General features: G+C 54.6%; 1 protein-coding gene across 1 annotated transcript in view; it reads right to left on the reverse strand.

The window, feature by feature from the left end:
• LOC142923295 (serine/threonine-protein kinase PAK 2-like) overlaps nucleotides 1-12,616 on the reverse strand; it is a 44,302-nt gene that overhangs the window by 19,577 nt on the left and 12,109 nt on the right. The window contains exon 2 of the mRNA XM_076064340.1: nucleotides 3,772-3,965. Coding sequence (XP_075920455.1) covers nucleotides 3,772-3,952 — 181 coding nt within the window. The 5' untranslated portion in view covers nucleotides 3,953-3,965. The remainder of the gene's footprint in view (nucleotides 1-3,771; nucleotides 3,966-12,616) is intronic.

The raw sequence follows: 12,616 nt of genomic DNA on the forward strand, positions 1-12,616 counted from the left end.
ACACACACACAGCGTTACACACACACACACATACCATTACACACACACACACACCGTTACACACACACAGTGTTACACACACACAGCGTTACACACACACACCGTTACACACACAGCGTTACACACACACACACACCGTTACACACACACAGCGTTACACACACACAGCGTTACACACACACCGTTACACACACACACCGTTACACACACACACCGTTACACACACAGCGTTACACACACACACACCGTTACACACACAGCGTTACACACACACAGCGTTACACACACACAGCGTTACACACACACAGCGTTACACACAGCGTTACACACACACACACAGCGTTACACACACAGCGTAACACACACAGCGTTACACACACACACACACCGTTACACACACAGCGTTACACACACACACACCATTACACACACACACACCATTACACACACACAGCGTTACACACACACACACACCGTTACACACACACACACACACCGTTATACACACACACACCGTTATACACACACACACACCGTTACACACACACACACAGCGTTACACACACACCGTTACACAGACACAGCGTTACACACACAGCGTTACACACACACACACCGTTACACACACACAGCGTTACACACACACAGCGTTACACACACTCCGTTACACACACACACCGTTACACACACACACCGTTACACACACACACCGTTACACACACAGCGTTACACACACACACACCGTTACACACACACACACCGTTACACACACAGCGTTACACACAGCGTTACACACACACACCGTTACACACACACACACCGTTACACACACACAGCGTTACACACACACAGCGTTACACACACACACACACACCGTTACACACACACAGCGTTACACACACACACACACCGTTACACACACACAGCGTTACACACACACACACACCGTTACACACACAGCGTTACACACACACACCGTTACACACACAGCGTTACACACACACACCGTTACACACACAGCGTTACACACACACCGTTACACACACACAGCGTTACACACACACACACACCGTTACACACACACACACACACACCGTTACACACACACAGCGTTATACACACACACACACACCGTTACACACACACAGCGTTACACACACACAGCGTTACACACACACAGCGTTACACACACACACCGTTACACACACACAGCGTTACACACACACACCGTTACACACACACCGTTACACACACACCGTTACACACACAGCGTTACACACACAGCGTTACACACACAGCGTTACACACACAGCGTTACACACACACACCGTTACACACACACACACATACCATTACACACACACACACACCGTTACACACACACAGTGTTACACACACACAGCGTTACACACACACACACCGTTACACACACAGCGTTACACACACACACACCATTACACACACACACCGTTACACACACACAGCGTTACACACACACCGTTACACACACACCGTCACACACACACACCGTTACACACACAGCGTTACACACACAGCGTTACACACACACAGCGTTACACACACACCGTTACACACACACACCGTTACACACACACCGTTACACACACAGCGTTACACACACACACCGTTACACACACACACCGTTACACACACACACCGTTACACACACACACAGCGTTACACACACACACCGTTACACACACACACACCGTTACACACACACCGTTACACACACACACACACCGTTACACACACACACACCGTTACACACACACACCGTTACACACACACAGCGTTACACACAGCGTTACACACACCACCATTACACACACACCGTTACACACACAGCGTTACACACACACCGTTACACACACACACCGTTACACACACACCGTTACACACACACACCGTTACACACACACACACCGTTACACACACACACCGTTACACACACACACCGTTACACACACACACCGTTACACACACACACAGCGTTACACACACACAGCGTTACACACACACAGCCTTACACACACACAGCCTTACACACACACACACCGTTACACACACACACACACACCGTTACACACACCGTTACACACACACCGTTACACACACACACACACCGTTACACACACCGTTACACACACCGTTACACACACACCGTTACACAAACAGCGTTACACACACAGCGTTACACACACAGCGTTACACACACAGCGTTACACACACAGCGTTACACACACACACACACATACCATTACACACACACACACACCGTTACACACACACAGTGTTACACACACACAGCGTTACACACACACACACCGTTACACACACAGCATTACACACACACACACCATTACACACACACACCGTTACACACACACACCGTTACACACACACACAGCGTTACACACACACAGCGTTACACACACACAGCCTTACACACACACACACACACCGTTACACACACACACACACACCGTTACACACACCGTTACACACACACCGTTACACACACACACACACCGTTACACACACCGTTACACACACACCGTTACACACACACCGTTACACAAACAGCGTTACACACACAGCGTTACACACACAGCGTTACACACACAGCGTTACACACACAGCGTTACACACACAGCGTTACACACACACACCGTTACACACACACACACATACCATTACACACACACACACACACCGTTACACACACACAGTGTTACACACACACAGCGTTACACACACACACACCGTTACACACACAGCGTTACACACACACACACCATTACACACACACACCGTTACACACACACAGCGTTACACACACACCGTTACACACACACCGTCACACACACACACCGTTACACACACACACCGTTACACACACAGCGTTACACACACAGCGTTACACACACACAGCGTTACACACACACACCGTTACACACACACCGTTACACACACACACCGTTACACACACACCGTTACACACACAGCGTTACACACACACACCGTTACACACACACACCGTTACACACACACACCGTTACACACACACACCGTTACACACACACACAGCGTTACACACACACACCGTTACACACACACACACCGTTACACACACACCGTTACACACACACACACACCGTTACACACACACACACCGTTACACACACACACCGTTACACACACACAGCGTTACACACAGCGTTACACACACCACCATTACACACACACCGTTACACACACACAGCGTTACACACACACCGTTACACACACACCGTTACACACACACACCGTTACACACACACACCGTTACACACACACACCGTTACACACACACACCGTTACACACACACACACACCGTTACACACACACACCGTTACACACACACACCGTTACACACACACACACAGCGTTACACACACACAGCCTTACACACACACACAGACACCGTTACACACACACACACCGTTACACACACACACCGTTACACACACACACCGTTACACACACACACCGTTACACACACACACAGCGTTACACACACACAGCCTTACACACACACACACCGTTACACACACACACACACACCGTTACACACACCGTTACACACACACCGTTACACACACACACACACCGTTACACACACCGTTACACACACACCGTTACACACACACAGCGTTACACACACACACCGTTACACACACACACCCCCCCCCCCACTCCCCACTCACGCCGGTCCCCGAAGATGGAGCCCAGGACACGCGATTTGGACTTCTTCTCGTCGGGGGGCGCCGAGGGCAGTGGCTTGGAGCCGTGGTGCGGTGCGGGAGACTCCTTGCTGCCCATGATGGTGCTCGTCATGCGCATCGGCGGCGCCGGCGGCTTGTCCTCCGCCTCGCCGTTGTCCGACATCCTTCACACGCGCCTGCATGGGCACGCGGGGGCGTGTGTGTGTGTGCGTGCATGTGTGTGTGAGTGTGTACGTGTGTGTGCGTGCATGCACGGGTGTGTACGTGTGTACGTGTGTGTGTGTGTACCACACACAGGCACAGAGGCAAAGATTCCCCCAAACTGTGTTAGCTGCCTGCGAGGAGCACCGATGAAGGCCGACGCGCACTCGCACTGTGACAGACGAAACAAAGACAAAGATCCCCCGTGTAGCCTGAACGGACTGTTGGGGCAAGTGCTGTCAGCGAGCAGCACCTGTGAAGGCCGGGACAGACACACACACACACATTACACACACATTACATACATCCACAACAACAACAACAACCGCCATTTGCCACTAAGTGGCAGTGACGTCACCACGACGCTTGTGCCAGGCTATGTGCACCCTGAGGCCACATGAAGTGTCGAACGCCCGCTGGCAGGAGGTCACGGGGCAGACCCAGGTGCCACGGGTCGACTGACTGAGATGAGTGGCTGGTGCACCACCTGTGCCCCCTACTGTGCCAACCTGCTGTGCTTCAGCCACCCGGCGCTCCGCTCGTTGTTGTGAGCGTCGCTCCTCCGCCCTCCGTTGATGTTGGAGGGCGACTGCCTCCAACTGCCCAGTAGCGTCCTTCGCGAGCCTCCTCCACAGAGGCCGATCTTGACACCGTTGGTACCAGTCATCGGCAAGTCCACTCAGCTCCACGTCCTCCTGTACCACATCACTCCATCTCTTCTCTAGCCCGTGCCGCACCCGTTTAGCCCCCTCAATCCGGCCGAACAAAAGCTGTTTCGGCATGCGGTGGCTGGGCATGCGGGCTACATGACCCAGCCAATGCAGCCTTCCCCGCCGGAGGAGCTCACCGATGGGACCTTAACCAGATCTTTCAAGGATTTGTGAGCTCCTCACACAATCCAGCCTGGTTAAACCCAGGACGGATCGTAGGCAGGCCAGCCTAAATGTTTCTAACCGGCGAAGATGTTCCATTAGGGGGGTCCACGTTTCGCAAGCGTAGAGAAGGGAGGGAATGACCGTGGCCGAGAAGACCTGAAGCTTAGTGCGGAGCGACAGACCAGGTAGCTTCCACACAGCGTTACGCAACCGATGAAAAGATATTGCCGCTCGACTGATTCGGAGTGAGACCTCTGCTGTTAAACTGGAGCCAGTCATGAGCACACTGCCCAGGTATGGGAAACTCTCCACTCTCTCCACAACTGCCCCATCACCGATTGGGAGTTGTGGGGGTGGAGTGTCCGATGGTACAAAATACCCAGGCAGGTGCTTAGTTTTGGTGGGGCTGATCGTAAGGCCCCACCTCTTAGTGGCACGCTCCAGTCTCAGCAGCAGCGTCCCCAACTCCTCCTCTGACTGAGCAGCTATTACCAAATCATCAGCATACATAACGTGGTTGAGCAATAGGGAGCCATCCCTTGACCGCACCCGGGCATCGATCAGCCTCCCACTATATCTGTACCATATGGAGATTCCCCCGGTACAGCTATTGAAGGCTTCACAAACTACGTGGTCAAAATAGATGTTAAATAATGTGGGAGCCAGAGGACATCCCTGTCGCACCCCAAGGTGTACAGGGAATGGCTCTGACTCCCGGCCACGTAGTTTTACCCGGGCCCGCTCACCATCATGAAGGTCCTTAATGATCGTGAGCAGAGGGTCAGGTACTCCAAAAGCACGAAGAACGACCCAGAGCCCAGGCCTACTGATGGTATCATAGGCCTTGACCAGGTCAATAAAGCAGAGATGTAGGTCTTGTTGGAATTCCCTACACCTCTGCTGTAGCAGACGGACAGAAAATATGGCATCTGTGCAGGACCGCCCTTTCCTGAAACCGCATTGGGGCTCCGCAAGCCTCTCCTCAGCGTGCCTAGCAAGGCGATGTTGAATAATCCTTGCCAGGACCTTTCCCGGCACACTGAGGAGTGAGATGCCCCTGTAGTTGTTACAGGCATCCTTCCAATCCTTGCGAACCCGTCCAGTGGTCCAGACTGTTGTTATTATGTCATATAGGGCAGTCTGTGCACAAACGCCGCCCTCCCTCAGCATTTCGCTTGGGAGATCATCTTTGCCCGCTGCCTTTCCTGGTCTCAGACTCCGGATCGCCTTCAGTACTTCCTCAACAGATGGCACCTCAGCCAGCCACTCACAGGGGGTGACTTCTTCCAATATTTGAGGCACCGCAGCCTCAGCAGGGTCATCCTCACTTTGTGCCACGATGTTTTCCTGGCTGAGGGATTTTCCCTCCCCCAGGACCTCACAGAAATGCTCAGCAAATCTGCAAACCTGTTCCTGGGGGTCGGAGATTGGGTCACCGTTTTTTTCCCCTAATGATGGTAATAGGTGTGGCGCTGCAGATTACTTTTTTGATGGAGTTAAATAGAGATTTGTGATCTCGGGCCACTGAGGCAGACTCCATCTCCTCATCAACCCGCGACCACCACCCATCCTTGCAGCGCCTCACGGCTCTCCGAACCTCCGAGCGAAGGCTGCGGTAAGCCTCCTCATTCTCTGATGTGGGATTCTGTAGCCGATGACAGTGGGCCTGTCGCTTTTTCTCAACCATCCTGAACACCTCCTCTGTCAGCCAGGGTCTCTGGGGAGGTCTGGACCGCGTACCCAAAGCAGCCATTGCAGCTGCACAGTCCTAAACCTCCCCCATTTACCTTCGACATCAGGAGGAGTCGGGGACGATGCCAATCCCAGCTGCAAGCGATGATGAAATTCTCGCTTGCAACTTTCATCAGATAACTGAGACCAGGCCACTTTAGGTTGGAATGGGGTCCTGGGTGTACACCCACCACCGGAGTGGAAGAATGGCAGGCGCATCTTACAGATGACTAGTCGATAGTCAGAGGGCAGATCAGCTCCACGGTTGGTCTTGGTTCAAGGACATGGGCTCGCATCCGCTGGTCTGTCACTATGTAGTCCAGCAGATGTTCTTGCTTGGACCCGGCATGCATCCATGATGTTGTGTGGATGCGCCGATGCCGGAACAGCGTGTTGGTAATTACAAGCCCATGGGCTGTACAAAAATCTAGCAGCCTCCTACCGTTGTTATTGAGCTGATCTGGCCCATGCCCTCCAATCACTCCAGACCAGGTGCCAGTATCATGACCAACTCGGGCATTGAAGTCACCCAACATGATGACTCTATCCCGAGGGGCCACTTTAGCCAGCACCTGTGACAGGAGGTCATAGAAGGTATCTGACTCATCGGCTTTGCCTGCATCCCTCCACGGATGTTCGTCTTCGGTGGGGGCATAAGTAACCACGACCACCATTCCTCGCCTCCGGTTGATGGGAAGGTGAGCCCAAAGTAGCCTGGGGCTTACAGCTTCCCACACCTCACCGCCACGCTCCCACGCCCCCTTCATTCTTTTGTTCAAAAGAAGAGCCACACCCTGTTGTTTGGCAGTCTGCTGCCCCGAGTAGAGGACTGTCCACCCCTCATGGTGGCAGGAGCCAGAGCCGGTCCACCGGACCTCCTGAATGCCACATAGATCCAGGCGGTACCGGTCCAGCTTCCGGACAGAGGAGTGGCAGCCTCTCCTCCGCAGTGAGCGTTCGAACATTCCACGTGGCCACCCGTAGTGGTTTTTCGTTGTTTCTGGAGGAGCCCCGAGGGTAGATATTCAATCTCCTGGCTCCGCCAATTGGGGTTTGGCCAGGAGACGTCATAAACGCCTGGCCCCCCGGGGCCTCTGGGACAAGCTTATTAGTTATATACTTAATTCGCGGTTTAGTGGTAATTAATTGAAGGTGGAGGGGTTACCAGCCCCTCGCACCCGTCCAGCGCCCCCGTTAAGCCCCTGTGGTGGACACATATGCCATGAGTGACAGACACACACAGTGACACAGACACACACACGGTGACAGACACACACATGGTGACAGACACGGTGACAGACACACACGGTGACAGACACACACACGGTGACAGACACACACGGTGACACACACACACGGTGACAGACACACACACGGTGACACACACACACGGTGACAGACACACACACGGTGACAGACACACACACGGTGACACACACACACGGTGACAGACACACACACACACGGTGACACACACACACGGTGACAGACACACACACACACGGTGACAGACACACACACAGTGACACACACACAGTGACAGACACACACAGTGACACACACAGTGACACACACACATAGTGACACACACACGGTGACAGACACACACACGGTGACACACACACACACAGTGACAGACACACACACACAGTGACAGACACACACACACAGTGACAGACACACACAGTGACAGACACACACACAGTGACACACACACAGTGACAGACACAGAGTGACACACACACACAGTGACACACACACACACACAGTGACACACATACACAGTGACAGACACACAGTGACAGACACACACACACAGTGACAGACACACACACAGTGACAGAGACACACACACAGTGACACACACACACAGTGACAGAGACACACACACACAGTGACAGACCACACACACGCAACAACGTTCCCTAGACGTCGCCTCTTGTACACACGCCGCATTAAGGCCACGTGGCGTCGCTGTTTTTTGCGCCACCAGAACTGGCACCGCTGGCCTGGCACCACTGACACCACTGGCCTGGCACCACTGACACCACTGACACTGCTGACACCGCTGGCACCGCTGGCACCACTGGCACCGCTGGCCTGGCACCACTGACACCACTGACACCACTGGCACGCCCCGCCGCGTGTACAGTGCGTACAGTGTGCCGGGGAGGGGGCGGGAGGTGACGGACACGGTGGGTGCCGTTCAAACCGGTTCGCCTGCCACTTTCACCGCGGTGCCCTGGGGGGGGGGGGCGGCAGTGACGGAACCGCATGCCTCGAATGCCACCACGACCACCCTCCCCAGCTCCAAGTACGGAATAAACAGCCTCGTTCATCCCGGCACACCGCGCAGCGTCGCTCCTCCTCGCTTTGGCATTTGCTCCTCCTCGAACACACTGGCCGCGACCCACCGTCAACTCACTCGCTCGCCCACTCGCCACTCGCCCGCTCAACCATTCGCTCGCCCGCTCAACCATTCGCTCGCACGCTCAACCATTAGCTCGCCCGCTCAACCATTCGCTCGCCCGCTCAACCATTCGCTCGCCCGCTCAACCATTCGCTCGCCCGCTCAACCATTCGCTCGCACGCTCAACCATTCGCTCGCCCGCTCAACCATTCACTCGCCCGCTCACCCATTCACTCGCCCGCTCAACCATTCACTCGCCCGCTCAACCATTCACTCGCACGCTCAACCATTCACTCGCTCGCTCAACCATTCACTCGCCCACCCACACACTTACCCAGACAACTCAGTCATTCACCCACCCACACACTCATTCATTCATTCACCCACTCACCCACACACTCACTCACACACCCACTCACTCACCACTAGCGTAGCCATCAACTCACCCGCTCAATCACTCACCCGCTTACTCATTCAATCACTCACCCACTCACACCCACATCGTGTCACTGTGGCCACTTGGACCATATAGCAAACCCAGAGACACACAGAGTTGCATATACACACAGAGACCCACTGAGATACTCAAGAGACCCATTGAAATGCATAGACACGCAGACAAATTGAGATGCAGAGGACCCATAGATATACAGAGATGCATAGACACGCATAGAAACCCATTGAGATGCATAGAGACCCATTGAGATGCATAGAGCCACAGGTGTACATTAAAGACACAAGCAGCCCACACTTCGGACCATACAGTAAACCCAGAGGCAACGAGCGATACACATCGAGACCCAGAGACCCATAGAGACCAATATAGATGCATAGAGACTCACCAGTGGAAGAGTTCTGAGGTTTATAACGAACAGTGTGAGTGGGTGAGTGAGATGGTTTGTGGGTGGGTAAGTGGGTGAATGGGTCAGTGAATGATTAGGTGAATGAGCGGGTGGGTCTCTTTGCGAGTCTTTGGGCCCCGTGTGAATCTATGGGTCTCTATGTGAGTCTGTGGCTCTCTGCGCGAGTCTGTGGCTCTTTGCGTGAGTCTGTGGTTCTGTGTGTGAGTCTGTGGCTCTGTGTGTGAGTCTGTGGCTCTGTGTGTGAGTCTGTGGCTCTGTGTGAGTCTGTGGCTCTGTGTGAGTCTGTGGCTCTCTGTGAGTCTGTGTCTCTATGCACGAGTCTGTGGCTCTCTGCGCAAGTCTGTGGCTGTATGTGAGTCTGTGGCTCTGTGTGTGAGTCTGTGGCTCTCTACGTGAGTCTGTGTCTCTATGCGCGAGTCTGTGGCTCTCTGCGCAAGTCTGTGGCTCTATGTGAGTCTGTGGCTCTGTGTGTGAGTCTGTGGCTCTCTGCGTGAGTCTTTGGCTCTCTGCGTGAGTCTGTGGCTCTGCGTGAGTCTGTGGCTCTCTATGCGAGTCTGTGTCTCTCTGCGTGAGTCTGTCTCACTGTGAGTATGTGGCTCTCTGTGTGAGTCTGTGGCTCTCTGCGTGAGTTTGTGGCTCTCTGCGTGAGTCTGTGGCTCTCTGCGTGAGTCTGTGGCTCTCTGCGTGAGTCTGTGGCTCTCTGCGTGAGTCTGTGGCTCTCTGCGTGAGTCTGTGGCTCTCTGCGTGAGTCTGTGGCTCTCTGCGTGAGTCTGTGGCTCTCTGCGTGAGTCTGTGGCTCTCTGCGTGAGTCTGTGGCTCTCTGCGTGAGTCTGTGGCTCTCTGCGTGAGTCTGTGGCTCTCTGCGTGAGTCTGTGGCTCTCTGCGCGAGTCTGTGGCTCTCTGCGCGAGTCTGTGGCTCTCTGCGCGAGTCTGTGGCTCTCTGCGTGAGTCTGTGGCTCTCTGCGTGAGTCTGTGGCTCTCTGCGTGAGTCTGTGGCTCTGCGTGAGTCTGTGTCTCTGCGTGAGTCTGTGGCTCTCTGCGTGAGTCTGTGGCTCTCTGCGTGAGTCTGTGACTCTCTGCGTGAGTCTGTGGCTCTCTGTGAGTTTGTGGCTCTGCGAGTCTGTGTCTCTCTGTGTGAGTCTGTGGCTCTCGACGTGAGTCTGTGGCTCTCTGTGAGTCTATGGCTCTCTGCGTGAGTCTGTGACTCTCTGCGTGAGTCTGTGGCTCTCTGCGTGAGTCTGTGGCTCTCTGCACGAGTCTGTGGCTCTCTGCGCGAGTCTGTGGCTCTCTGCGCGAGTCTGTGGCTCTCTGCGCGAGTCTGTGGCTCTCTGCGCGAGTCTGTGGCTCTCTGCGCGAGTCTGTGGCTCTCTGCGTGAGTCTGTGGCTCTCGACGTGAGTCTGTGGCTCCGCGCAGCAGCACAGACAGGGCGGGTGTATCAAGTTTGGTTGGCCGCAGCGTGTGAACTTGTGCGTGTGCGCGCGCGACTGGTGCAAGCTGACACAGGCATACTCCACGTGCCTGCCACCACCCCCACCCATCGTAGCTTGACTGAGAACACTCGTTAATATACACAAAGACAAAGATCCCCCGTGTAGTCTTCAACAGACTGTTGGGGCAAGTGCTGTTAGCGTGGCACACGAGGGAGTGGGTGGCCGGCACCACGCCTGTCCGCCTTTGTCTCCCCGATGGCGATGTTTACTACACACCACTACACCTGGTACTCATTTGAGGCTGAGTTGAGCTAGGGGAGGCCCAGGACCGCTAGCGAAACTGCGCGCTACCCGCTACACGACCGATCCCCACTACATTCCATACTGCACACACACACCCACAAAGAGACAAAGATCCCCCGTATAGCCTTAACAGGCTGTAGAGGCAAGTGCTGTTAGCGAGCAGCACCTATGAAGGCCGGCACGGCACACGAGGGGGTGGGTGGCCAGCACCACGCCCAACCGCCTTTGTCTCCCCAGTGGCGATGTTTTACACACCGCACCAGGTACTCATTTGAGGCTGAGTCGACCTAGGGGAGGCCCAGGACCGGTTCATATAATCGTCACCGGTGTTTGCCCTGAGCGGGAATCGAACTCGGGACGCCGGGTTTGTAGCTCAGCTTAGAGCGAACCACTACACTACCGCTCACTAACAACAACAACCGCCATTCGCCACAAAGTGGCGGTGACGTCACCACGACGCTTGTGCCAGGCTATGTGCACCTTGAGGCCACGTGAAGTGTCGAACGCCCGCTGCAGGAGGTCACGGGGCAGACCCAGGTGCCACGGGTCGACTGACTGAGATGAGTGGCTGGTGCACCACCTGTGCCCCCTACTGTGCCCACCTGCTGTGCTTTAGCCACCCGGCGCTCCGCTCGTTATTGTGAGCGTCGCTCCTCTGCCCTCCGTTGTTGTTGAAGGGCGACTACCTCCAACTGCCCAGTAGCGTCCTTCACGAGCCTCCTCCACTGAGGCCGATCTTGACACCGCTGGTACCAGTCATCGGCAAGTCTACTCAGCTCCACGTCCTCCTGTACCACATCACTCCATCTCTTCTCTAGCCCGTGCCGCGCCCGTTTAGCCCCCTCGATCCGGCCAAACAAAAGCTGTTTAGGCCATGCGGTGGCTGGGCATGCGGGCTACATGACCGAGCTAACGCAGCCTTGCCTGCCGGAGGAGCTCACCGATGGGACTTTGCCCAGATATTTCAAGGATTTGTCAGCTCCTCACACAATCCAGCCTGGTTAAATCCAGGA

The sequence above is a fragment of the Petromyzon marinus genome, unplaced genomic scaffold, assembly GCF_048934315.1.
Source record: "Petromyzon marinus isolate PM22_M1 ecotype Great Lakes invasive population unplaced genomic scaffold, UKy_Petmar_22M1.pri1.0 PM_Scaffold_4, whole genome shotgun sequence".
NCBI lineage: Eukaryota > Metazoa > Chordata > Hyperoartia > Petromyzontiformes > Petromyzontidae > Petromyzon > Petromyzon marinus.